Genomic DNA, 26,809 nt, shown 5'->3' on the forward strand with positions numbered 1-26,809 from the left:
TTGTCTTTTCACCCATTATGCTAGGTAAAAACACTCCTTAGAACAGAAAATTATTTGTAACTTCTGGCAGAATTACAAGGGTCTTGCATGTAATAGCAGTTCTGTAGCTTTTAGCTGTTAATCATGCTCCTGAGAACACCATGATACTCACACCTAAAGTTTGTTTTCAGAGTGTTTGCGAGAGATCTATGCCTGACCCCATGGAGTTTGGGGACAAGTCCTCTCCCTTCAAGGCTGTGGGGCTTGGCCACATGGCCATACGGAGGGACTTGACATGGGTGCCTGGACACTGAGTTTATAAAGAAGAAATCAGCTGCAAAGATGATCAACCAGCGGGTGATGGAGAGGCATGGAGAAGCCAGGGCAATGTCCTCTAAGGCCAGCCCCACAGGGGAGGGGCCCACGTGTTTCTCTGCATTGGGTTTCTGTTGTTGTTGTTTGGGGCTTTTCTATTTGTTTTTTTACTTCCATTATTACTGGAAGAAAGCTTCTTGCAGGAATTGTTTCTTAGGGTTCTTTGGAGGGAGCAGTAAGATTAATGAAGTAAAGCTTCCACAGCCTCGTGCCAAGAACATCTATGCTGTTTTGGTAAGTCGGCCAGAACAAATACCTCGTCCCTTGGCATGGGGACTCTGTAGACTGAAGATTCCCATCCTGTCTACAGTTTTTTTTAAAAAGAAAAACTGATTGCCACTGATGGGTTTCCCACCCTCTTATCCCCACACCCCTCCTCACCACCAGCTGCTTTAGATTTTTCTTTCACTCTCTGATGTCTCATCTGGACTCAGCAAGTCCCCGCCCAACCCAGCCCCGTCCCCTCTGCTTCCCGGGTTTTCCAGATTCCAGGTAATGGTTCCCAGTGTGGTGAGGGCAGGGGGCGGCCCCCAACTCCACCCTGAAAGGCAAGGCTGAGAAGGTGGTCACTGCTCTGAGGAGGCAGCAATGGAGAAGATGCCCTGTTGCTTCCTCTACCAGCCGCTGACACCAGGAACATCACTGCGACCTGGCGCAAATGCTGGGATGGTCTAAATGCCTCCTACACTTCTTGTCAAGTGCCTGCTTTTCTGCCAGGCTCGTCTGAGGGATTCCAGGTGCCAGAAAGCATAGGCAGTCCATCTTGACAGCTGGAGGGAAAGGCAGAGCTGTCCCACCTTCAGCCTCTGATGTGAGGATTTGGGTTTGTTGTTGTTTAGTTGCTAAGTCGTGTTTGACTCTTTGCGACCCCATGGACTGTAGCACGCCAGGCTCCCCTGTCCATGGGAATCTCCAGGCAAGGATACTGGAGTGGGTTGCCATTTGAACCCATGGAATTGAACCCATGTCTCCTGCATTGGCAGGTGGATTCTTTACCACTGAGCCACCTGGAAAGCCTGAGGATCTGGTATTTGTAGTCAATTCAAATAAACCAGGAAGGCAAAAAACATAGAAGAAAAGAATGATTTGTGCTTAAAAATGAAAACTAACCACTTTTTTCCCTGTTCACTCATGTTTAGCAGGAAAGTTTGGAGCAGCAACGCTACTGTGTGTGGGTGAGTTGGGCTGGAAGCCCTGAGCCTGCAGTCCCAGAACGTCCGCAGGAGTGCTGCCGTGACCCTGGGCATCGTTCTCTAAGTGCTATTTATGGCCTTGATCTGCATTGCTCAAAGTCTGGAAACAACAAACACATTCATATTTGTGACAAAACATCTACCTACGCATGACTTGGCAAACAATCATTAAAAAACAGCAATACAGTATAAGATGAGTGTGCTACTTTTGCAGCCAGAAGAGAACTTACTGGAGAGCCACCCCTGAAAGCTTCCACTTCATATACTCTGAAGAGAACCCCCTAGCCAGGCAGACTATCCACCTGGAACCTCCTACAAAACCAGACCCCATGAGCTTCCCACACCGTCCAGACCAAAGAGGTCACCGTGTCCCCTGAGTGTGGATGGGGATTCATTGCGTCTGGCTCCAAACCTGGTCCCTCTGGATCAGCTAGAGACCCCCCACCCCCCAGAGCCCGGCCTGTACAGGGTGAGGCCTTGCTGGCACGTGACCCCATGTGAGGGTGTGGGTTTCTGCTGCTAATGGGCTGGGAGGGGAAGGGGCACTGCCACCATGAATGCCGGGGTTCTGCAATCTGATGCAGCAGCACCTTCAGAAGGACTGGCTGGCGGCCACAGTACCAGCAAGCGGACCAAGCAGGACTGGAACAGGGGCAGGGGGGCAGGCAGTATTTCAATTACGTGACATACTAAGTCGCCCCGAGGGCAAAACACGCATCCATCGCAGACTCATCTCTAGGTTTCAAAGAACGTCGAGAGTTGTACAAACCCTTTTTTGACTCCACAAAATCTGACTTCAAAAACTCTACCAAATGCTCATCAGATGAAAATACCTGTTCTACTGCTCTAGGACAGAATAAAAAGCACCATTCAGTTGTTGGCCTGCCTGCAGGTTACCCACGCACTCAAAGGTTGGGTCCAGAGAAGCACATGAGTCGTGGAAAGCATTAAACGAGCACGACTGTGCTGGCCACTGCGGGGGTCAGCTTTGAAGCACGAGCAGAGGGAGAATCGCCTTCGTCTCACTTCTGGGCCCGCAGCCGTGATAGACCAGCATGCGTGTCAGCAGAATACTTTCTCTGTAGCAGAGAAAGCAATGTTAAACCTTATTTTGTTAACACACCCGTGATGAAGATCCATCTATAGGAACCAATGAAATAATCAAGGCTCTGCTATTAGGGGGGATTCAGGAAACTGGAAAGGCTCAAAATAGCACTGCTGAGTTGTTATCAGATTTTAAACTGATCATCAGCAAATCTTTTCAGCTGTCTCTGACTTTAAGCATTCTTACCCAATAGACTGCTACAATGGAATGAGAAGGGCCCAAAGTGTATTTGGTCTTTTTTGTTTGTTTGTTTTTATTTCATTATAAGAGCGGTCCCAACTTATCGAGTTTTCTCCTTCCTCATTAAAAGGAAAAAAAAAAAAAAGCTTATTACGTCCCTAGATGGTAAGAGTTAATGCTGTACTCTTTTCTCAGTAATTACAGGCTTTAGGATGTCTTTTTAAGTGGGAGAATGGACGTGTCATGCAGTTAGCCAATAAATGCAATCCCTGATTAAAATATGAGTTCTAAAAGTTTGCAAACTTCTAACTATTTCCCTAGTGCATTTTCAGTTTCGGAGATGTGAACCTGGCTTCTTTCCCACCCCACCCCCCACCCCTCAGTTCTCTCATGTAAGAGCTAAAGCTACGTGTCTTTTAACTTCACCAATCACACCTTCACAAACTTAAGTCGACAACTATGTGTTCAAAAATCTTTGTTTTCCCTTTGAAACTGGATGCGAAAAAGAAATCTCTCCTGTCAGTGGAGACGGCTGTGAAGGAACGAGGCGCCTGCACATAAATCTCCTTAAATTTTTTGAAGAGCTGCTTCTCTTTATCCCACTGGTATATCTGGGAGAACGTGTAGTCACTCCCCAGGGCCAGGTAGTGATTCTCTTTAAAAGAAAAGGGCTGCAGGGTCATGGCCCCCCGGGACGGTAGAGCCTGGATCTCCACAAACTGCTTGCTGTTCCACCTCATGACCCTGGAGTCCCCGATGAAGCGGGTGAGGGACAGGTAGAGGGCGTTCTGCATGCGGAAGCTCTTCACAGCCAGCACGTCCTCCATGTTGGGGATGTCACTGTGGGGGACAAACTTCTTCGAGCTCTTATTCCACTGGAGGATGATGGGGACCTGGGAGCGGCTGGACAGGATCAGGTGTGATTTTCCATCTATATCCACGAACTCAGCATCCGTGTCCCTGAACCACTCGTGCAGGGACTGATATGAGTAGAATCCTTTGCTGTTCCATTTATACACAGTTGACAGACCGGCTTTGGAGCTGTCGGCGATGACGAAGAACGTCTCATCCTCGATCTGAAACAGCTCAATGTCGTTGGGCTTGGAAATGCGAGACACTTCTATGTCTTGGAATTTGACAAACTTGGTCCAGCTCTCGTCGTATCTGTAAATGTGAGAGCCGCCGAAGAGCTGGGCCACCACCACAAAGACCTGGTCTTCGATGAGGATGGCCTTGCAGCCCACGATGGACTGACCTGTGCTCCAGAAGAGGAGAGAGGGGGGTTAGGACAGCCACTGTGAGAAACTCTTGTCCAGAGTCAGAGAAGGACAAATGTTATATGATGCCACTTCCACGTGAAGTCTAAAAATAATACAGGTAAACTTATTTACACAACAGAAACAGGCTCACAAACATAGGCAGCAAACTTACGGTTACCAAAGGGGAAAGCAGGGAGGGATAAATTAGGAGTATGGGGTTATCAGGTACATACTACTGTATATAAAATAGATAAACAACAAGACCTACTGTATAGCACAAGGAACTATGGTCACTGTCTTGCAATAATCTATAATGGAGAATAATCTGAAATACATACATATGTATACAAAATGGAATCACTTTGCTGTATACCTGAAACTAACACAATATTGTAAACCAACTGTAGTTCAATTTAAAAAAAAAAAAAAGAAATAACAAACAACAATGAACAGAGTAAATATTTGTTTATGTAAATCTAAACTATATAGTAGTTCAAGGGGTTGCAAAGAGCCGGACACGACTGAGCGACTTCACTTCACTTCAAACTATATAAAACAAGAATTTCTTCAGGTAAATCAACTGTATTAAATAAGAACATATTAACCAGAATATTTTGAGTTTAATCAAGAGGATGAAAAGGATAAATAATTATGTAAATCTAACTTGTATTTAAAAATTGGTAACTAATAAAGTCTTTAGGTAAATTTTAAAAAGTGCTTGTCCGTCGTGAAACTGGTATTCTTGTGAACATGTAGCCATTGTGGAAAAAAGTGTGGCAGTTTTCAGAAATCCTAACAAAGAATTACCATATGATCCAGGAATTCTACTTCTGGGTTTAGACCCGAAGAATTGAAAGCAGGGTCTTGAAGAACACCATGTTCACAGAAGCATCATTCACAATAGTGAAAAGGCAGAGACAATCCAAGTGTCCATTGATGGATTAATAGATAAAGTGTGGTAATACACATCACGGAATACTGTACCACCTTAAAAAGGAAGGAAATTCTGACACATGCGATGTGATGGATGAATGTTGAAGACATTAGGCTAACTGATGTAAGCAGTCACAAAAAGGCAAATAGTGTGTGATTCCACTCATGTGAGGTCCCTAGAGGAGGCAGTAGAGAGAGAAAGCAGAAGGGTGGTACCCAGGGCCTGAGAGCAGGAGAGAAAGAGGAGTTACAGTTTAATAGGCATGGAGTTTCAGTTTTTCAAGATGAATTCTGGGGATCGATGCTTGTCTTGGACAGCACACAAACATAGTTAAGATGGTAAATTTTATATTATGTATATTTTCCCACAATTAAAAAAATAGTTTAAATGTATCTCCAGAGAAATAGGTAAGTGTTGGTCACCTTGGCCTCTGGTGTCTTTAGAGGCAGGTACATAATTCAGGAAATTCACTAAGACACAAATTGTCTGCATGCTATTCCTAGCTCCACAGGTCAGAATGAAGCAATTAAATGGGTTTCTTCTCTTGATGGTTAAAACACTAGGAATCAGGACTTAGAGGCGACTCTTTAGCAACTGCCCAGAGCAGGTGCTGCAGGAATACCTGCTGATGAGCCACCATCTGAATGATTCAGCTGTGGCAGCACCACACCGGAACTTTGCAGGAAAAGGGGAACCTTTTCAGTCATGACTCCTCTGTCTGGCTCAGCTCCCACCATCCTCTCCCCGTCTGCACCCAGAGTCTCCCTCAAAGTCTCCCCAGTCTTCCCATCCCAGCCAGAGAACAATAGCACCGCCCACATCTCAAATAGTACTGACCCTCCATGTAGGTCATTCAATTAAAAGTTATTTCTTTCCCCTTATATCCTAGGCAATTTGGACCAAAGCGAATTTGGTCTGTAAATTACAAGGATAATTACCCAATTTCTATTCTTAGTATTAACTTTGGGGGAACATGGTGACTGGTTTATAGGGTGGTATTTACTTTTCTCTTCCATTGCTTTGGCTTCCCAGCAAGAACCTGGTCCCTTTCCTTTGTTGAAAACTAATTTTTTAATGTTCATCAAAGCAAATTTTGAAAATAATAATAGATAACACTTATAAAGGCACTATTCTAAGTCCTTTACATGCTTACTATATACTTAGTATATACCCATGGAATACTTACAACAGTCTTATGAGGCTGGTATTCTTATTACCATCACCATGATCCTCATTCTATAAAGGCATAGAAAAGTTCAGTAACTTATATAAGGTCACACAGCTATTATACCATGTGGTAGAGTCTGAGACTCAAATCCAGGGAGTCTCATTCCAGCCCACACTCCACTACCAATGTACCAAAAAGCACAAAGAAGGAAATTTAAAAAATCACTTCAACTGAAAATGCTGAAATAACACTTAATATCTTGATATAGTTCTTTAATTGCCAATCTCTGCACATACTCAAAGGTGCTTTTTAAAAATAGACTTGGGCAAGAGTAACATGAAAACTTACATTACCATATGTAAAATAGATAGCCAATGGGAATTTGCTGTGTGGCTCAGGAAACTCAAACAGGGGCTCTGTATCAATCTAGAAGGGTGGGATGGGGAGGGAGATGGAAGGGAGGTTCAAAAGGGAGGGGATATATGTACACCTATGGCTGATTCATGTTGAGGTTTGACAGAAAACAATAAAATTCTGTAAATCAATTATCCTTCAATAAAAAAATAAATTAAAAAAGAAAAGAAATGAGGAAAAAATAGATATGCACTTACAGTATACACGGACTTTTTATAGGCTACTTTTTCCCCTTGACCATTATGTTGTGAACATCTTCCCATGTTACTGCATCTTCTACAACTTGGATTTTAACACTACATAATATTCCATTGCATGAAGACACCATATCTTACTTAACTAATCCCCTACTGCTGGACATTGCAGTTATTTTCAGTTTTTCATTATTGTAGATAGTATGTTTCCTTGCAGGGAAATCTGTTTTTGAAAACCATCTGGCAGTGGAGAGATTGCAGGGCAGATGTTGTGCACATTTTTAAGACTTCTGAGTTTAAGCTATTAAACCGCTTCTCAGAAACTTCTGACTCCCACCTGCCAACGCTAATTGAGGTGCATGCTCCTTGTTCCCCTGAGGCCTTAGCTATGGAGGTCCCTGCTCTGGGGTCTCAGCAGAGGGGCCATGTGAGACAGAAAGAATTCCTTTCTTGGAGATGCTCCATAACACCTCTGTCCAGGGGTAGCTTATGAAGTTGTAGTTAATGGAGTTGCAACAGCATAAGAAATCTTGTGTGTGTGTGTGTGTGTGTGTGTGTGTTTTAATCTAGGAGGAGAGATGCTGCAACATATTTAGTGGACAGAAATCAAAAAGCAAATGAAATTAACCCAAAATAGGAGAGTTAAGTTACGTAGAAAGAAGATGTAAGGAGCAAAGCTGGGGATGGGAGTCATGACCCTGGGTCTCCCTCTCCTACTAGAAGACAGATGTCCCTTTTGCATGATGCCCAGTAGGGCCACAGAAGAGGAAGCATGTGTCCCTACCATTCCTTGGAGCCCCAGACTTGCCAGGCGTGAATGGAGAAAAGCCTGCCCAGCCCTTGCTGACTCTGGGATCACCATGTGATCAAACATGATAAATGAGGCATGCACAGCCCTGAGAGGGAAGAACAGCCCACATTTGCCCTGGTCTGGTTTAAGGCAAGTGGTTCAGGGCTGTGCCCTGGCTCATCCATTTGTCGTATGCCCAGCTTGTGTGAGCTACAGAGCTTTTCTTCATACCAGGCTGAATTCTAGCGAGTCACACTCCTTCCTCCAAAGAACGACTGATCTCCTTGCTTCTGTAACCATCCTTCTCCCCTGCCTCCCTCAGGCCATTCTCTGCTGGTCCTGGCATTCCTACACTTGGAAAGTTGTAGAGACATTTTTACTGAAGTCAAAGAGTTAGGGTCAATGGGGGAAGGAGAGCCGCTTCTGGTTGTTGATTTTTTCACTATAAAATACAGACAATAGTACACACTATGAGGCTGTGTGATTGAGGGAAGAAACGACTTATGAATCACTGAGCACATAAATATGAGCTGCCTTCCTCTAAGTGAAAAATTATGTGACAGTGAATGTCATTTGTGTTTAATGGAAATTCATGTATTATGAGAGCAGAGAGAACAGGTAAATCATTCTAATAAGGTAATCAAAGAATGCTCCCTGTAGGAGGCTGCATTTGAGCCTGGAAATCCAAGTAAAGGGAGAAACAAAAGAAAGTGAGGTGGCTGAATTGTAAGATGTGATCAGAAAGCATTGACAGAAAATTGGCAATATGTGTTTGGAAAGGTGTGTTGGGACCCTGATGCATGAATTCTGTGTGCTTTCGTAAATTAAGTAAAATATCTGAAGCTCGTGGATCTCCCTAGTGGTGGCAGCAAGGAAGGAGAATCACGTGTTTATTTTTTATCTTCAACTGATATCCCAATTGTTAAGAATTTACTATATGCCAGGCCCCATGCTAAGTGTTATATAAGCTACCCAGTTAAATTCCCGTGGGCCCAACACTATGATCCCATTTTACAGATGAAATGGGAATTCATGAAATTACCATTTTACAGATGAAAGAGGCTCATGGATGTTAAAACTCAGCCAAAGTCATCAGTTAGAAAGATCCAGAGCCAAATTTATGAAAAAACAGTGTCATGTTGGTGTTCCTAAGCTTAACAAACACAAAGCTTAATGAGCTGTTGTAGCTCATTTCTTGGGCTTGCTGTAAGGCAGATCGCCGTGGGCTTTGTGTCCATCTGCCACCTCTCGGAAGATTCAGACTTCGACCCTGAGAGGCCAAGGAGTCCCTGGAAACCAGCAAGCTCCAGTCCTGGCTCTAGCCTCACCCACTCTGCCCTCACCACTTCCTACCCACCAGTTCTGTGGCCTCTGCCAGGTCACTTGCCTGAACCCTTGCAACAGCCCTTCAACTACTTTCTCTGATTCCACTTTTGTCCCCTCCCCACACATAGACTACTCTCCACTCAGCAGCTGCACACAACCTAGCACTCTGTAGCAGGCACCCAAATCTTCCGTGTAGACTGGCTGATGCCTGCACAAAGTCCTCCATGACTCAGGTAAAAACCCAAGTCCTTGGCAGGACCTGCAAAGCCCTCAGGAGCAGCTCTTTAGCCTCTCTGACTTTGTCTCCTGCAACGGCCCCTGGACCACTCTGTCCAAGCCAAACTAGCCACCTGCATGTTCATCAAACAGGAAAAATACCCTCCTGCCTCTGGACATTTGTACTTGCTCTTCGGAATGTTCTCCACCTCCTCCAACCCCTGCTGTCCATGTGCATCAAGCCCTCATGTCCCACAGGTTTTATTCAGATGCCTCCTTAATGAAGCCTCTACCAGACACTCTATGTAACATTTCAATCCTTCCACGCCTAGCACTTCAAATCTTTCCTCCCTGCAGCCTTTTCCCCTCTTAGCATGCTGCCATCTAATGCTTTGTATGTATGACAATTATTTGCCTTGTTTTGCCTCTTTTTCTCTCCACCATTATAATACAAACTCCTTGAGGGTGGAGGTTTTCCTGTGGCTTGTTCACTGCTATGGCCCCCGCACCTAGACTGGGCTTGGCTCAGAGTAAGTGCTTAAGAAACCTTTGAGTGAACAAATGAATGAACGAATGGCTTGAAGAACCTGGTGCTGTGACCTAAACAGTGTGTAGGAAGGGCAGATGCAGGGCAGTGCTGTTGCTTTCGACCAAGGTCAAACAGGAGAGGGAAAGGGAGGGATGAGCAGTGATGAACCCTGGGCTCTGCCTTGGAAGTGACAGCAGAGTGGCTCAACATACCCGAGCCTCCATCTCTTCATTCATAAAGGTGAGAAGGAAATCGGCATTAGGAACTGCCTGCGCTGTGCCTGCACTTATCCAGTCCTCACACCCAAGTGAGGCAAGTCTCCTGCCTATTTCACAGATGAGAAAGCTGAGGGTCAGAGGCCACAGCTACTTCCTAGCCCATAGCGGAGTCAGGAGTAGAACCCACATTCATAGATTTTCAAACCCTGAGCTCTTTATGCTTTATGCACCTCCTCTCTCTTGAACGAATGGTGCTTGTCCTCTACCTATGGGCAGGGGACCTGCAGTAACGCCTCAAATAGCTATTGTGAGTTCCGATGAGACTAACCAGTGCCTGGATCCCGGTAAGCCCACAGCCAGGGCCAGCATGAAGCACTGGCATCAGAACTCCTTGCTTTAAGGCACAACTTCACTCTGCTCCTACTTCCTCAAGTGGGAGGCAGGAGAGAAGGCAGAGGGGCTGGTTCACTTAGCCCTTGCCGATCTTCCAGGTCAGAGAAAAGGCACAAGCAAAAAACCTTGCAGGTAACAAAGCGAGTCCCTCTCTCACCCTCCTTTTTCTTCTAACATGGACTGGCTCTTGGGTCTTGAGGCCTGGGCTTCCCTCCATCGTGCACTGCACTGTGAACCGCAGCACTCACCTGTGCTGAGTCTGCACTTGGAGTGAGTAAGGCTGCTCCCCAGGAATGTGGGCTCAGCACTGGGAGGCCAGATGGCATCTTGGAGCATCGAGATGTACGTCTCACAGACCTCTCTCCAGATCAGGCTCATTAGCAGCTCTGCCTCCAATGGTGAGCGTCTCTCTCCCTGCATCCCTGCACCTGTGGCAAGGCCACCTTGGGCTTGAGAGGTTCCTAGGAGCCTCTGGACCCTGAAATGCTACCTGGACGTGCCCCCTCTGCAGCAGCAAGATGCTGCTGCAATCAGACCAGGAATCACAGAAGGAAACCCGCACACGGGGCCACAGTTAACGGTGCTGTTTGTAAAGTCAGGATTATGATTAGATTGCATTTCAATACAGAAGTCTTTGAAAGATTATTTTGACTTTATCCACTTATTTAAAAAGCAAGTAGATGGTCTATTTTTAGTAGCTCTAAGACACTGGGATTCAGTGACAGCACTGAATGAATCACCAAGTCTTATCCCAAAGGTTTGAATTTAGGAAGCCATTTATGCTTATTTTGTATGTATTTACTAAAAGGAAGGGCTTCCCAGGTGGAACTTGCCTGCTAAAGCGGGAGGCATAAAAGATCTCTGGGTTTGATCTCTGGGTTGGGAAGATCCCCTGGAGGAGGGCATGGCAACCCACTCCAGTATTCTTGCCTGGAGAATCCCATGGACTGTGGAGCCTGGAATGCCATATTCCATAGGGTAACAAAGAGTTGGATACAACTGAAGCAACTTTGCATGCACACGCTAAAACAAAGCAGTGATCATCAGGGCCTGGCCAGGGGGCAGTAGAAACAGCTACAGAGTGTGTGTCTGTGTGTTGTGTGTGTGTCCACACTTGTGTGCATGAGACTGTGTGTGTGCGTGTGTGTATGTATTAACATTCTAGTTACCAGCATCACAAAAGTCAAAGGATGCATATAGCTGCTAGAAAGCTGGTGCAGTCTTAGGCTGTCATGACTGTTCAAAATCAAGGGATTCTAGAAGTGACTTCTCCCCATTTCAGGAAAGTGCTTCCCACCACAGGCCCCCCATCACCCTCTCCCTTTACAAAAGGATCACCAACAGTAAGTAGAATCACCACCTGAGCTTTCTGTTTGCACCATAACTCACCACATCCAGAAAAAGTTGGAGAGAAGTGGGTAGGCTGGAAAGTGTTCCCAAATCAAATCAAGTGGGAGAGCCAAGCTCCCTCTCAGGATGACAAAGAACATTTCTTCTCTCCCGGGTTTTAGACTACTCTGAAATGAGGTCAGTACATCCAGTCAAAGCCACAACACACCTGTAATGTTGTCATAGCTCCGGAAATTCATTTCGATGTGGTCCCATTCCAGCACCATGCAGTTCTCCATGCTGGGCTGAGCGATGGCCACGTACACGTCATTCTTGGAGTTGAACGTATCCACTGAAACTGACTGGTAGGGCAGAGTCTGATGAACAACAAAATCTGGGAATGTGTGTTTAAAAAAAAAGTCCCCATGAGATCTCCTGTGAGAATTACAGACCGCTACCCTCACCCCTTCTATCTTTTCTCTCATTGATTCCAAAGAAGACTGGGGAGAAGGGAGGGTGGGAGAGAACACCACACATCCCAGCATGTTTCAGTCTGAGAGATTCCAGAGGGTTCTGGCTTGCATGGGGTTAGCAGATTGAACGCACAGCTTCTTACACAGCTTCCCTGAGATAAATAGCTCACGAGCTTGGCTAGAGTATCTCAAAGTTTTAAACAAATTTGGTGAGACCTGGCTTTCAAAAAGACAGGACAGCAAGGATGCTGCAGAGTAACATTCCTGAAATTACCATGAAATTTACTCTGTGAAGACGGGATGCTGTGGTTAAATTCCTTTTCGAGATGCTGTATTTTTAGCTCACTCAGAATAGTCCCAGTAGTAAAGAAAAGTGAAAGTTAACTCCCCAAAAGGCACTTTTGGAAACCAAACTGAACTCTCTGACTAGGTCTCGGAGGTTTATAAAGCCCACAGTTTGGGGAAGTTAACCTAAGTGTGTTTACTGATTACTAGCCTCGTACAGTGCTAAGTATGGCAGTACCTGGGATCTGGGCAACACTCTGCAGCTCAGAGGGCAGTTGCAGGAGATCTTAAATTTTCCAGCAGCATAGAAGTCATCCTATTTGAGCGCACGCTCTGCTCCTCCATTTAGTGGTAAGTCAATACCCGTCATCTGTATCGCTCCCCTGAGCTACAATGACTCACTGTCTGAAATCTTGGTAGGAATGTACAGTTTCACCAAGAAACAGGGTTAACATGCCACTGGATGCAAGAATATTTAGTGTGTGGGGTAGCCAGAGAACTAGTGAAGAAAAAAAAAAAAACCCAAAACATTCATAAGAGTTTATTTCTCTGGCCAGAAATATTCTAGGGTTCGCTGCTTCTTGGCAGGCTAAAAGTGCCCAGAATAAAATGAGGGTGGATGTCTGGTTTAGGAAAGTCATTCCTATGAGAAAAGCCTGGCTTTGCCCACTTCTTCCCCTCTCAATCCTTCTCCATTCCTGCTGAAGTCCCATCTCCTCTGCAAACCTGTTCTGATGGGTACAATCCACAGGACCAGTCCTAACTCACTGGACTCAGAATCAGGCACTATTGTTCACATGTGATTATTCACAGTGATTGAATCTCCAATTTTGTGGCATCCTGGTAGCTCAGTCAGTAAAGAGTCTGCCGCAAGGGGAGACCTGAGTTCAATTCCTGGGTCAGAAAGATCCCGTGGAAAAGGAAATGGCAACCCACTCCAGTATTCTTGCTTGGGAAATCCAATGGACAGAGGAGCCTGGTGGGCTACAATCCATGGGGTTGCAAGAGTCAGACACAACTTAGCAACTAAACCTACCTACCTATAGTGATATCAGGGTCACATTTGGAAAAATTCAAGGAATCTTAGCTCCAGAAGCTGAAGCTCAGAGAGGGTGTGCTCTTGGCCACTGACACACAACCAGCATGATGTGTCTCTGGAAAGGCTTCCTAAGGAAGGGCCTGGGTCTCCATGACACAAGCTCACAGCCGCCATTCAAGAAATAACTGACTCAGAAGCCTCACAAAGATGCCAAATGAGAAAGGCATTCACAGGCCAGACACCAGGTAATAACTAAGGAAGGCCAGTGCAGAAGGACCAGAGGCAGGTCAGTGGCAGAGCAGCTGAGCCAATGCTGAGGTGGGAAGCATGGAGAGGGGTGGGATGAGCAATGCCAGTCAGGGGCAGGAGAAAGTAGGGCTGAGGAGTAAGGGCAGAGTGAGGCACCGGAAAGAGCACTGTGCCTGCAGTCAAACCACCTGAAACCACCTTCTGCCTTTGAATTCCCAGGCTGTGCACTTCCCTTTACAAGGCCTCAGTTTACTTATCTGCAGTATGGGGACAATGATACCTGCCTCTCAAGCACAGTGTCAGGGACAGATTAGGCAATGCGGTGGACATGCTGACCTCAGACTCAGCACACACGAGGCAGTCCCCTCCACTGTTCTGGCCACTGCTGGGCTATCCCTCGGGGTAAGTGTCCATCGTAACGGCATCTAAGATAAAATGCCTGAGTTATGACTGTTTTTTTGCTGAGTGAACTCAGGGAAGTTGCCCAACCTTGCCCGGCCTCAGTTTCCTCCTCATTTATTATGATTCATACTCATGTAGAACAGTCCTTTACATGCGGTGTGTGTTCATACGTGTCACCTCTTTGGAGGGGCCCATTTCATTGCAAGTGGACAGGAGCTATTGACTTGGCGAATGTGGGAGGGCTGACCTCACCCTGGCCTACTCTGAGGATGTCGGGGGAGAGGATGAGCCTGAATGAAGGACACTTGCAGGTATAGAGAGAAGGGGGAGAAGCAGACAGAAGTCTGCCTCTGCCTCTGACAGCAAAAGGTGACCAAGGATCTGTGGGGACAGGCAGCAGGAATGGAGGAGGTAACTCCCTTCTGAAACATTCAGAAGCACCAAGGCAGGTGGAACAGATGGCTCCTAACCCACCTGCACCTACTGCTCCAGGAACTCAGGAAAGAGCTTCAGATTCCCCAGGAATAAAGTGAGAGCCACTTCTATCTCACAAGGGTGCTGCAGAGACCCAACAGGAGAGAGCTGGTAAGTGTGAGTGCCCAGCTGTGGCTGCACTCAGGAGTTTTATACATGTCACAACGACAGTGAGAAGCTGCCTGTGTGAAGACTTAGGGCTCCAGCATGGCTCCAGGCTCCCTCTCCTCTCTTAAGACCCACCAAATACCAGCGTTGCTTGGTCAAAGACTAAAAATTGGAAAACTTGCCTGATTCATTCCAGTGGGCCCTGGCGGTCCCAGTGTAAAAGTCAGAAAGTGCTCTGGGGGCTGCAAGAGGTTTCCATGTTCACAGGCTGGTCAATGGGAAAGGGAACAGGAGCAGCCATGGTCTGTTCCCTTTCTTGGAGGTAGAAGAATACTCAGCAAGTACAGCCGTGTTCTTTGAATTACAGCCAAGAGGGCTATCACCTCCTCCAGCGTCTCCGCTTGTCTTTTCTCATCCAAGTGTGCCCAAGGTTACAAACACTCCCGATGACTATAACCCCAACTCCTTGTATGCACAGACTTCTGCCTACACTGAATCCCCAGCAACATGAGCACTCGTGAGCTTAAAAAATGCAGGCTGTTCAAAGCACAGACCCAAAAGCTTACATTTTTTTTATTTTAAAAAGTTCCAGAAAGAGAGCTGCCAAAAATAGAGAGCATTTTACAAATCTAGCCTCTAATGGCCCTATTTCCATTGATTTCCCCAAAAACGTTGGTTTCATAATATTTTCTATATCCTAGCTGACAAAGCAGACTCCTAAATCATTTGAATTATAAATAGAATTCTTTTTTTTTAATTTTTTTTAATGTGGACCATTTTTTAAATCTTTATTAAATTTGTTACAATACTGCTTTTGTTTTATATCTTTTGGCCTCAAGGTGTGTGGTATTTTAACCTCCTACCAGGGATCGAACCCGCACCCCTTGCACTGGAAGGCAAAATCTTAACCACTGGACCGCCAAGGAAGTCTCATAGATCTAGTTCTTAATAGGAGACTCCTTCTCCCTCTTTGATGCTGCTGACCGAAAAGGGGAGGAGGAACAGGAGGAAGAAAGAAGAGAAGAAAAAGGGGAAGAAACGGGGGAAACAATACGATTGATGAATGTGTTCTTGTGTGAATGGGGGAGGGGACCTGGAGAATTTAAACATCTTCCCTCATCCCCCTCTTACATTACTTGTCAGAGACAGCAAAAGCACGTTCATTGTGGAAAGATCTCAAACAATCCACATATTGATATGACATCAATTTACTAGTGTTAAAGTATTAATGGCCTTCGCTGCAAGAAGCCCTGCCACTTCCATTCACATCGGATTAAGTTCATGATGTCAGTAGGACTCTTACAATTTAGGCCTTGCTCCCACTGGAATCAACAGATTTTTACATAGCTATTTATAGCACTTGCAGGAAATAAATTATACATGATGCTGATCCTATGGGGAGAGAAACTGCACATTAATGCATTATTTCTCTTTGCATTTTCATCAGCCCTGAAATAGGGAAGCTAACGGGACAATTAGGATGCAAAATTCACTCCCTCTAAGGAATTTAGTGAATTATCCACCTAACATGGGGAATCATGAGCAGGTAACAGGGATTTTGGAGGTGGTTAAAAATAGACTTGAAGCAGAGTGTTATGGAGGGACTGTGATTAATCTGGAGAGCTGAAACCAGCCAGGGGTGGCTTTGTGGTGTTAATTACACCCCTGCGCTAGGAACAGGATGGTAATCATACGTTCCTCTCCCTGGGAAGAACAAGGTGAGACATCTACCTAAAGAATTTACTCCTTCCTAAAACCCTGAGCTAAGAGGAAAACAAGGCACTGAGAAAATATGCTTCTTCCCCAATCTCGTGTAAGGATGCAATACCGGTACCATGAATCTCAGACTTGACTTTCCAACTTCCATCCCTCTTCACCTATTTCCTCCCTAGTCCTAAATAAAGCAGCAGAGGATGAGGCTTGATCTGAGCCAGAAGATAGGAAGGGACTATATTTGGGGGTGGGTCACAGCTTGCTGGCACCACTTTTTCATGATGGAAGATGCTGTGAGCCAGAGTTTATTTGTTCATGAGCCTTAAGGGGATAAAACAAGTACAAAGGCAGAATCATCATTTCCTTGCTTCTAGGGTGGGGTGCTAACTTTCTAAATTTTAGCAAAAAGCTTGTTAGGGAAGAGAAATATATATAAGAGAATGCCCAAAATATGTTAAGGACTTCATGCTACCCCAGAGATGCCAGGTCTGGAACAGATGCCCGAGTTCCAAGGCTCTCTACAGCCCAAGCTATTTCTCTCTCAGACTGGCAGTTTTCACACACTAGGGCCAGGTGTGAAGAGAACAACGGAAAAGCTGCTCACTTCAGTGTAGGGTTTAAAAAACTTTCCAGAAAAATGAGAAGAGGCAGAAAGGAGCCCCAGTGAGCTGTGGTTTCACATTTCGTATGGCATGGCCTTGAATGCAACCTTTTGGTGCAAACGTCATTGACCGTGACCTCTGATTTATTGCGGTGCTCTACAATACAATAAATAAACCCCCAGTGGCCTCAGCTGGCTAAAGGGCACCTGCCAATTACACAGCTGAATAAGTCCCTGTTCAGTGATGAAAGACAAGGGCATTTCCATAAGACTTCAAGTTTCCTCTCAGAAAAGGACAGAACTTGTCGGCGTCCCTTATTGACAAAGATATCTGGAAATAATTTTTACTTCTGAGTTTTTGTTTGTTTATTTGATCGGGGGATAGCAGTAGAGTTTAAATGTGGTATTTTGTTCTTGGAGTTTTTGTCTTTTGAGTTTCTGTAACTATTTTCTGAGTTTTCAATCCTGCTGCTCCTACTGACATGCCTTGAGGCTTTGTAGATATCAACTCTCAGCCTGAATGTTTATTTTTATAAGTCTGGTAAGCAGGTTGCATACTGTGGCTTGATCCGCTCTCCTTTAAAATGTGGCTTTAAAAGCTGTAGAAACTCCATCTAAGCTTTCATATGGAACTACTCTCCTGTTTTCTACAAGATATGACAGTTGAGACAGTATTTTAATTTTATCTTTTAACCTAAAAATGTATAAACTGAAACCTTGAGGCAGGCCATAGAAAAAATAATCAAGCTTTCTTTACATTTTGTTTCCTCAGTGTGAATTTTTCCCTTTGATAGCTCGTTGTTAACTTGTGTTTCTACTCTGCCATGGTTATGTATGACTTACCTAGTTATCTCATTTTACATGGAACTACGAGAGTAATTCTGGTATTTATTAGTTAAGTGTCCAATAAATTTCATATTATTCAATCAAGAGAACAGTAATTTAGGCATCTCTGCACTGCCTTTCCATGAAGCTTAGCCTGATTTGAAAATGTTCTCATGCCAAACTCACCAGTTCCTGCCTTAAAAGCTTTAGAGAAATTTGAAGTTGTAAAGAATAAAAATTAAAGTCAGTGCAGTTAATAAAAATCCTTCCAGACTGCTGAGATATTTTCCCTGCCACATCAATTCATTTCTTTTTTAACGCTTAAATTTCCCCTAAAATAATTTTGATAGAAAACTTTTATCCCTACATTTTCCAAACTCCCTATTGATAGTATTTTTAAAGAAAGGATTATTCTAAATAACAGACTTTGATGATAAAGGTTCTGAATACCTGTAGTTGTGCATTCATAGTCAAAGCTGGTCACGTCATTCAGCTTCTTTTCCTGATATTCTGGCGGACCGATACACAGGACATCAGAAACAGTGGAATTCGTCATCTTCAACCACAGATACAACCACTTGGCTTTACAGTCACATTCAAACTTATTGCCCCTCAAATCTCTAACAAAACAAAACAAAACAAACACAGACGCAGAGAAATAGACATGTCAGAAATGTTTTGGCAGTAATATGAAACTCCAGAATTCTTAATATCCTGACATATTTAACAAATCCCAAAAAATGGAATTAAAAAAAATTTTCTATTTAATGCATCCAATGTCCTTTACTTCTCATTGACTTCATTGAACACTCTTTAGTGTCCTTGATTTTAACCATATAGCACACAGAGAGTTCTCAGAGTTGACACACCACTATTTCTGCAAATCCTCTTGAAAATGTCACCACACCATGCTGGAAATGGGGGAGGGGTGAAAGAAGAACACCACCCAGCATAGGTCCTTACACGCAAACAAGACACTACAGGAAGATAGCTCTGACAAATGCAATTGATACTTTGCTGCTGCTGCTGCTGCTAAGTCGCTTCAGTCATATCCGACTCTGTGCGACCCCATAGACGGCAGCCCACCAGGCTCTCCGTCCCTGGGATTCTCCAGGCAAGAACACTGGAGTGGGTTGCCATTTCCTTCTCCAATGCGTGAAAGTGAAAAGTGAAAGTGAAGTCGCTCAGTCATGTTCCAACTCTTAGCAACCCCACGGACTGTGGCCTACCAGGCTCCTCTGTCCATGGGATTTTCTAGGCAACAGTACTGGAGTGGGTTGCCATTGCCTTCTCCGATTGATACTTTAAGATCTCGTTAAACTTTGTCCAATAAGGGATGACAAAACACAAGAAAATAAAGCAGATGGGGAAAAAGGGGGACCATTGCTCATGGGAAAAAAGGGGGACCCTATCACCCAGCATACCAAATTACCACTGGCCTAATGCTACTAAGCACAGTTAACATGGCAAAATTAAACACAGTACAATCTATATGCTGTTTCCCAGTGTTTGCTGCTTTGTCATGGGTTTTTAGCTATTACAACAAAATGCAATAAAAGTCAAGGGGAAGACTGGATTTCAAGACAAGCACACATAAACTTAATTTTCATTACTTACAGTTCAATCAAAGAGTCTAAATCACTGAAGACATCCCTTGGGAGTGCTTTTATGTGGTTGTTGGCCAAAGAACTAGAACAAGAAAGTCACGATTTAATGTGTATATTATCTTTATGCCCAGTCACTCTGAAGTCCCTTAAATAATGCAAGTGATTTAAAACAGAGCTCAGTGTAGTTCAATGTCTGACTTTGGTCACTGATACTGAGATAAAGAATTTTAGTTTAGTTATACAAAGAAAACATTAGAGATGCTGAACTACACAATATAAGTTTTTTTATTTTGTTTTTAAAACAATCATTTATTAAGCTCTTGATATATATGTTAAATCTCATGTTTTATGATATATATGATATACATGTTGGCATCTCACGTTTCTCAGAATAAAAGCCAAAGTCCTTTAGATGGCACCCAAGGCCCTCCATTGTCTAGTTACCTCCATTCCCACCTACCCGTGGGACTGAATCTCTACTGACTCAGATCACCCACACTGGTTCCTTTGCTATTCCTCACACAGGCTAGGCATGCTCCCAGCTCAAGTTCTCTGAACCTGGTGTTCATCTGCCTCAGGCTGTTCCTCTAGTTATTCACATGGTTCAGCCAGCACCCTCTCCAGGTCCACCCTCCACTTTCACCACCTTCCCTGATCTCTACACAAGTCCCTTCCATGCTCTGTGGATCTTCATTGCACAACTATCACTTAGCAAACACTATATATTATCTATTTGTTTATGGACTGTGTATTCTCCCTAAACATAAGATCAGAGGTTTTTGTCTGTCCACATCTGTACCCCTTGCATCTAGCACAGTGGCACACAGTGGGTACTCAGTAATTCTCTCTCGAGGAATAGTTTAAACACCAAATGGGAATGATCAAAAAAAAAAACAAAAACCAGATGTTCAGTCTTATCCCAAGAAGTTCCCTAGTAGGGCATCCAAGTGAATTTTATTACTTGTGACTTAAAAAAAAAAGGACTCAGTAAATACTCTTTTACATAAAGAATCTCAGCACTAACCCTAATGATGATACAAAATCTCAGTGAACCACAGTTTAGGGAACGACTGAGATCAATCTCATTTTCTCCTTAATGAAGGTTGACTAGAAACCATTCTGCATTTTTGTTCTTCGAGTTGAAGAGCTTTCTATAATGTTTCTCTATAATATAGTCCCCATCTTCAGGAAGTAGACTTGAACGAATATTATCAACGCTTTCTCTGATGACTTAGGATTATGCAGTGCCCTGTCATCATCCTGCTGAAGATGAATGTCCACGGTGCTGGGCTGCTGACAGAGAAAGATGCTAGGCATTGAAACGATGTACATCAAGTCTGATTTCCCCCAGGCCTCGTGCCCTGAGTGAGTCAGCCAAAATACTCATGCTTACTTTTGTTTTCTTCTACACACTTGAGTACAAACAGAAAACATATAAATGATAATCAACACGTAGGGAATTGAGCACCACCCTCTTTAAAAACATATATGAAACCAGTCTTTTATAGCATCCTAATGACCCATCCAAGAAGTAGGAATGAAAGAGTGTTCTTCCTTAGAGTCAGCTAGGATAGAAAGCTTTGTGCCCATTTTTAATCCAAACATTCTTACTGTGTGATACCAACAGAATACAGGGAGACCTATAGTTTCTGAATTATGTCCTTTCTCATCCAGGTAACCACAAATGGATTAAAATACAATTTCATGTATCATTTTACATTTCTTTCCTAAATGATTTATTTGTATATTTTTTAAGATGTTGGAAATAGGTTGAACAGATGATAAATTAGAATTGTAACTACAGACTGTAGATTATAGACTTCGGACTGTAATCAGACTGAATGTTCTCTAGAAGCAGCTTTTTGAAATTTAAAAAGGAGAGAGTTGTTTTTATTTTTTTCTGGTTGCTAGTCACTTTTTTTTTAAGTAAAGCACAATTTTTTAGCTAATTAAAGATTACTAGTTTAGCTAAATATTTTTAGTGAATTGAAATGCACTGGATTGAAGTGATAAGCATATATAGAGTCATCAAGGCCAAAATAAAAGCAACTGTTTTAAATGTTCAATTTGGATTTCAGAGAGCTGAATTATTTAGATGGACTATCCACCACCACCTCCCCACACCCCCAGACGCAGTGCATAACATCTCACTTTCCACTTCATTTTGTCTACAAATTCATGGCACATACTTCATTTCTAAAACTACTTAACTGGTCCCTTGGGCTTTGTGGGACCGCTGGAAAAACAAATGTCCCAGATTTTAGTTACAGATTGGCACTGTTCCTTCAATGCTTTGAAACCTGATCTGTGTTTCTTTGTGTATGAATGTGAGTCTGCAGGTGTTAGAAAAGTTCATAAAAGATAAAAAGCAGGTATTTAAACAAGCAAATTTCAGACAGTCACTTCCTTAAGCACAGGAGTGAAGTTGAATGAGCTTACCAGTTCACACAGAAAAAAAGAGGATGGGTGATCAGCTCATTCTTTACACAGTGTTTTGCTGCTTTGTGCTCACGCTGCATGCATGCTCAGTCATGCCTGACTCTTTGTAACCCCATGGATGGTAGCCCACCAGGCTCCTCTGTCCATGGAGTTTTCCAGGCAAGAGTACTGGAGTGGGTGGCCAATTCCTACTCCAGGGAATCTTCCCAACCCAGGGATCTAACTCACATCTCCTGCATTGGCAGGTAGATTCTTTACCACTACACCACCTGGGAAACCCTGAACAGCATAGTAAATGTTTTTTATTACTACATATATCTCCAGCCTTAGAGGAGTCAACTTTATAAGTCATAAGACTCGCACTGCAGTAGAGCATGTAAGGAAAACTCAGCTTGGTAACTCATTGGTCTGCCAGTGAGTCAGAAAGAACATCCTGCTGGTTTAGCCCCATGTGAGATGCTGGCGAGGAGTAGAGCTGATGGAAGAGCTGTAGGAACCCTGCCCTCAGGGAGCTCTCAACACAGCTCAGAGACGAAACTAACATCCGTGAAATGGCATCAACCAATATGACCAGTGTCTACAGCCAAGAAGTGGTTGTGTGGAGTCAGCGGGGCAGGCTACAACAAGGGAGGAGGGGGGATCAGGACTGGCTCCAAGGAACAGAGAGAACTTAATCTGGACTGTGGAGGAAAAGGTAGATTCCAGATGACTGTGGGCAGAAGAAACCATCTCCTGGGCAAGGGAAATGATGTAAGGGAAAGGTTGGTTATGGGGGTGAATTGCTTGTGCTCAGGAGAGCCCAGTATTGTGGGCATATTCAGGGAAATAGGGCTGGAGAGCTGGGGAGGGGGGTGCTCTGTAGGCTTGACTGGAGGATGGTAACACATGCCAGATGGTAATGCATCTCCTCTAACACATCAGATGCACTCTGGACCCAAACAAAAGACCCCTTTGTTTCCTCTGTGTGTGCCCCTGCGTGTCACACAGACAAAGAGGTGCCTCTTGCACATATATGGGTAACATAGCATATGGCTGTATGTGCAAATGCACAAGCACACACACAGTTATGTGCACCCACGAATAGAAGTGCATGGACCCACTTACACAAAAATATGCAAATATATATGCACAGTACCTGCATATTCACACCTGTTTTCAGATCAGGGACTTACAGCCAATTGGTTCAATGAAAGTTGACATCTGGGCAAAGTCAACCAGTCATACTGGCTTTGCTTTAGATGCAGAATCTGCCCAGAGCCTTTGGTCAGAAACAAAGCCCCTCATTCCTGACTTTCGGGAAGTGGATTTGTCTGGCCACAGCTGTTCCTCTCCAGACATCCACAGCTGTCTTACCAAAGACCCTGTCTAGCCACCCAAACTGCCAAGGCTACTCAGCAGCCATTGGAGAAAACTGAGACTTCTTCCTGAGTGGATGGAGGGAATGATGATGCTCTGCTGTGGAGGAGGAAGATGATAATAATGCCAACCAGATCTTGGGCATTTACCACGGATAATGGGCTGGATGCTCTGCAAACAAGCATTAACCCACTATGTGCAGCTATTTTATGAGTTCAGTATAATCATCCCCATTTTCACGGATGAGGAAAGTGAGGCTCAAAAAAGGTTAAATAATCTTAACAAATGGCAGCCTTGAGATTTGCACCTAAGTCTATGTAACTCGAAGCCCACTGTCTTGGCCTCTGCAAGAATGTGGGAATTGGGCATCTAGGCTGAATCTGAAAAAACAATCAAGACTTTTATAGGAAAGAAAGAAATCACAGAGAAATAACACCAACAAGAGTTTGATGCTGTCCAGGATTGGCTGTGCTGTTTGGACCTCCCATTCCCGCTCCCTCATCTTCTTCCTCTACAAACTATGACTCAGGCAAGACTTTTGATTGGTAGGACTCCAAAATCAAGTGCTCGCTGAGCCTAATGACAGATACCTTTGCCTCTATCAGGGTCTGATGTAAAAGATCATCTCTCTAGATGCTTTATCAGTTAGAGTTCACATACGGGAGGTACTGCCACCCTTGCCTAATACTCCTGCTCAAAGCCCTTCAATTTCCCCAGTTTGTTTTTTTGACCATAGGCAAGCTCGCTATGGAAATGGGGTATGTTATCCTACTCAAACACAAAGTTTCTAGTATGCAAATGTGACTGGTTCCTGGCTGTTAAATTGCTCCTACCAAGACAAAGACGATGTTCACATGTTCATAAGCTCAGCCACTATTTCTCCAGTTTTCTAAATTTGCTAAGTGTGTGTGCTTGTTTCATTTGATACGCCAATTCAAATCAATTTGTTTAATTTTTTTCTCCAGAAAGCTATTAAAGAACCCAGAGAGCTTAGCTTAAGCAACAGATAAATCCAACATAAAAGAAAAAGCTATTTGCATTCAAATTAAAGGAACCACAAAAATGTCTCTATTCTGCTTCAACAAATGTTGTTCCTCCATTCAGCATTCTTCAATGAGTTAGGTAAGCCTCAGTTCCCAAATCTGTACAATGGGGACTCCCAGATTAAGGAGAAAGATAAAGAAAAGCTTACTAAGCACAGAGTAGGTATACAATACATGTTTCTTTCCTTTCCACCTCCTCCATCACTCCCATCACTCCCCGATTTCACAGGCAGTCATGTGAACCATAATGGTGGTTCAGGAGGATGGAGAAGATAAGAAAGCCAAGTGTGTGAGTGCTTATGATGGGATGGTGCCCGATTGACAATATAGAAACCTCTCGGGCAACCTAGAAATGAATTCCTTCAGTGGATATTATAATATGGACAAAACAGCCAAGAAAGAGAGGCACTGGGAACTCTACTCAGTACTCTATAATAACCTACATGGGGAAAGAATTTGAAAAAGAACGGATATATGTATATGTATAACTGAATCATTTTGCTGTACACCTGAAACTAATACAACATTGTAAATCAACTATACCCCAATATAAAGTAAAAATTTTTAAAAAGGAGAGAAGCACCAGGAAGTGACCCTCACTCTACACATTAAAGAAGTTACAACACTTTTCACAGGACTTACAGGTGAGTCAGGTCACGGAGGCCACGGAAGGCGTTTCTTGAAATTGTTTCTATTTTGTTCCCTTCAATGAACCTAAGAAGAAAATCCATATAATTAAACTGAATTTTCTGTGCTTAATACCTCAAAAAAGATACTGGGATGCTTTCAGAATGGAATCTGAATGCACTTATGAGTTTCAGAAATTCATGCCCAAGGGCTCGGCCAGCGACACCAGATTCCAAGTGGAAACCGGGTGTGTGTGCAAGAGTGCATGCACACAGATATGCTTTTTGCATTCCTTCCAGAAGCAGTGTGGAAGTCTTCAAAGTCAGAGTCGGCAGCAAGGGTAGAAACAGTTTGGGGGAGAAAGAAGAAAGCCCTAGACAAAGGCAAAGGAAAGGAAAGGAAAGTGATGTCACTCAGTCGTGTCCGACTCTGCGACCCCATGCACTATATATAGCCTACCAGGATCCTCTGTCCATGGGATTTTCCAGGCAAGAGTACTGGGGTGGATTGCCATTTCCTTTTCCAAGACAAAGGCAAGATATTCTCAAATTCCACAAGACTGGAACACTTCCAGACCTCTTTCCCCCTCCAACCTTACATTTCACAGCACCTGGCTATTAATATTTTTCTTTATATCATTGTCCCTTGAACACAGCCCTCTGTTTTACACCTCCATATTGAAGCCTTTGGGCTTCACAGGTGGCTGAATGGATAAAGAAACTGACTGCCAATGGCAGGAGACACAGGAGACATGGGTTCAATCCCTGGGTTGGGAGGATCCCCTGGAGGAGGGCATGGCAACCCAGTCTAGTATTCTCACCTGGAGAATCTCATGGACAGAGGAGCCTGGTGGCTACAGTCCATATGGTTGCATAGAGTCAGACACAACTGAGTGACTGAGTGCTTATGCACACATTGAAGTCTTTGCCCAGGGAGAATTCAATTAAACTTGGCTTCCAACAAGCTTGGGCTTCCCTTGTGGCTCAGCTGGTAAAGAATCTGCCTGCAATGTAAGAGACCTGGGTTCGATCCCTGGTTTGGGAAGATCCCCTGGAGAAGGGAAAGGCTACCCACTCCAGTATTCTGGCCTGGAGAATTCCAAGGACTGTATAGTCCATGGGGTTGCAAAGAGTCGGACATGACAGAGATTTTCACTCCCTTACTCCAACAAGCTTGAGTTCATCATGTCCTGCACAGTGTCACCTCTGAACACATGGGCGACAAGACAGAGATACTCTCTGATCTCCAGGTCACTGGAAATGGAAAGTATAAGGAAGTTGAACACAGACCAAACTCAGTGCTTAAATGTCTTAGGGCTTGCACATAGGATCTCACAATAAAAACTCCAGCCGTGCTTTAAAGTCTTTGTGGGAAATACATGAAGTGAATGCACTGGGACTATTCCCTAGGGCCACAGAGAACAAAATTTCAGTTTACGGCCTCACATTTCTTCAAGTATAAGAGGGTCTCTGATGAGATGGTCCAAGGGAGAGGCTTTGCACTGTGATGTCATTAGTTAGTAAAACAGTTCTTGATTCGTACACTGAGAATGATCCGGTCTTTTTTTTTTTTTTAAAGTCAGGGGTCTATTCAGTAATAGACTTCAGTAAAAACTGAGAAGCAAACCTCCTCCTCAATAACTGTGACAGGAAGATGCACTACTGGAAAGAGAGAACAGACTGCTCTTCACTCAGCACCTCCCCTGACTGTTTATGTGCTTCCGTAGAACCTAGTTAAACTTAGCGCTTCAGCCTGACTACTCTTCCCAGGTTACCTAGACTATCAGGTATCATGACAGTACCTGTATTATGTGTCCTCTGGAGAAAGAATTCCTCCAGAGACATCTTTCCTGGGGACAGAAAATCAGCAGAGAGCTTTCCTAGACACAGGATGTGCTTAGAATTCAAATATCTCAGATAAGAAGGCAGAGACAAGGTTTTAAAAATCATTCTGAATGCTAAGTGAG

The 26,809-nt window shown here is 44.0% G+C and overlaps 1 protein-coding gene across 1 annotated transcript in view; it reads right to left on the reverse strand.

Moving 5' to 3' along the window:
- Positions 1-817: 817 nt before the first annotated feature.
- LGI2 (leucine rich repeat LGI family member 2) overlaps positions 818-26,809 on the reverse strand; it is a 30,648-nt gene continuing 4,656 nt past the window's right edge. The window contains exons 4-8 of the mRNA XM_019962531.2: positions 24,859-24,930; positions 19,389-19,460; positions 18,222-18,391; positions 11,832-11,996; positions 818-4,087 (exon numbers count right to left, since the gene is read on the reverse strand). Of these exons, the coding sequence (XP_019818090.1) occupies positions 3,270-4,087; positions 11,832-11,996; positions 18,222-18,391; positions 19,389-19,460; positions 24,859-24,930 (1,297 nt within the window). The 3' untranslated portion in view covers positions 818-3,269. The remainder of the gene's footprint in view (positions 4,088-11,831; positions 11,997-18,221; positions 18,392-19,388; positions 19,461-24,858; positions 24,931-26,809) is intronic.

Source organism: Bos indicus, chromosome 6, assembly GCF_029378745.1.
Source record: "Bos indicus isolate NIAB-ARS_2022 breed Sahiwal x Tharparkar chromosome 6, NIAB-ARS_B.indTharparkar_mat_pri_1.0, whole genome shotgun sequence".
In the NCBI taxonomy this organism is placed as follows: Eukaryota; Metazoa; Chordata; class Mammalia; order Artiodactyla; family Bovidae; genus Bos; species Bos indicus.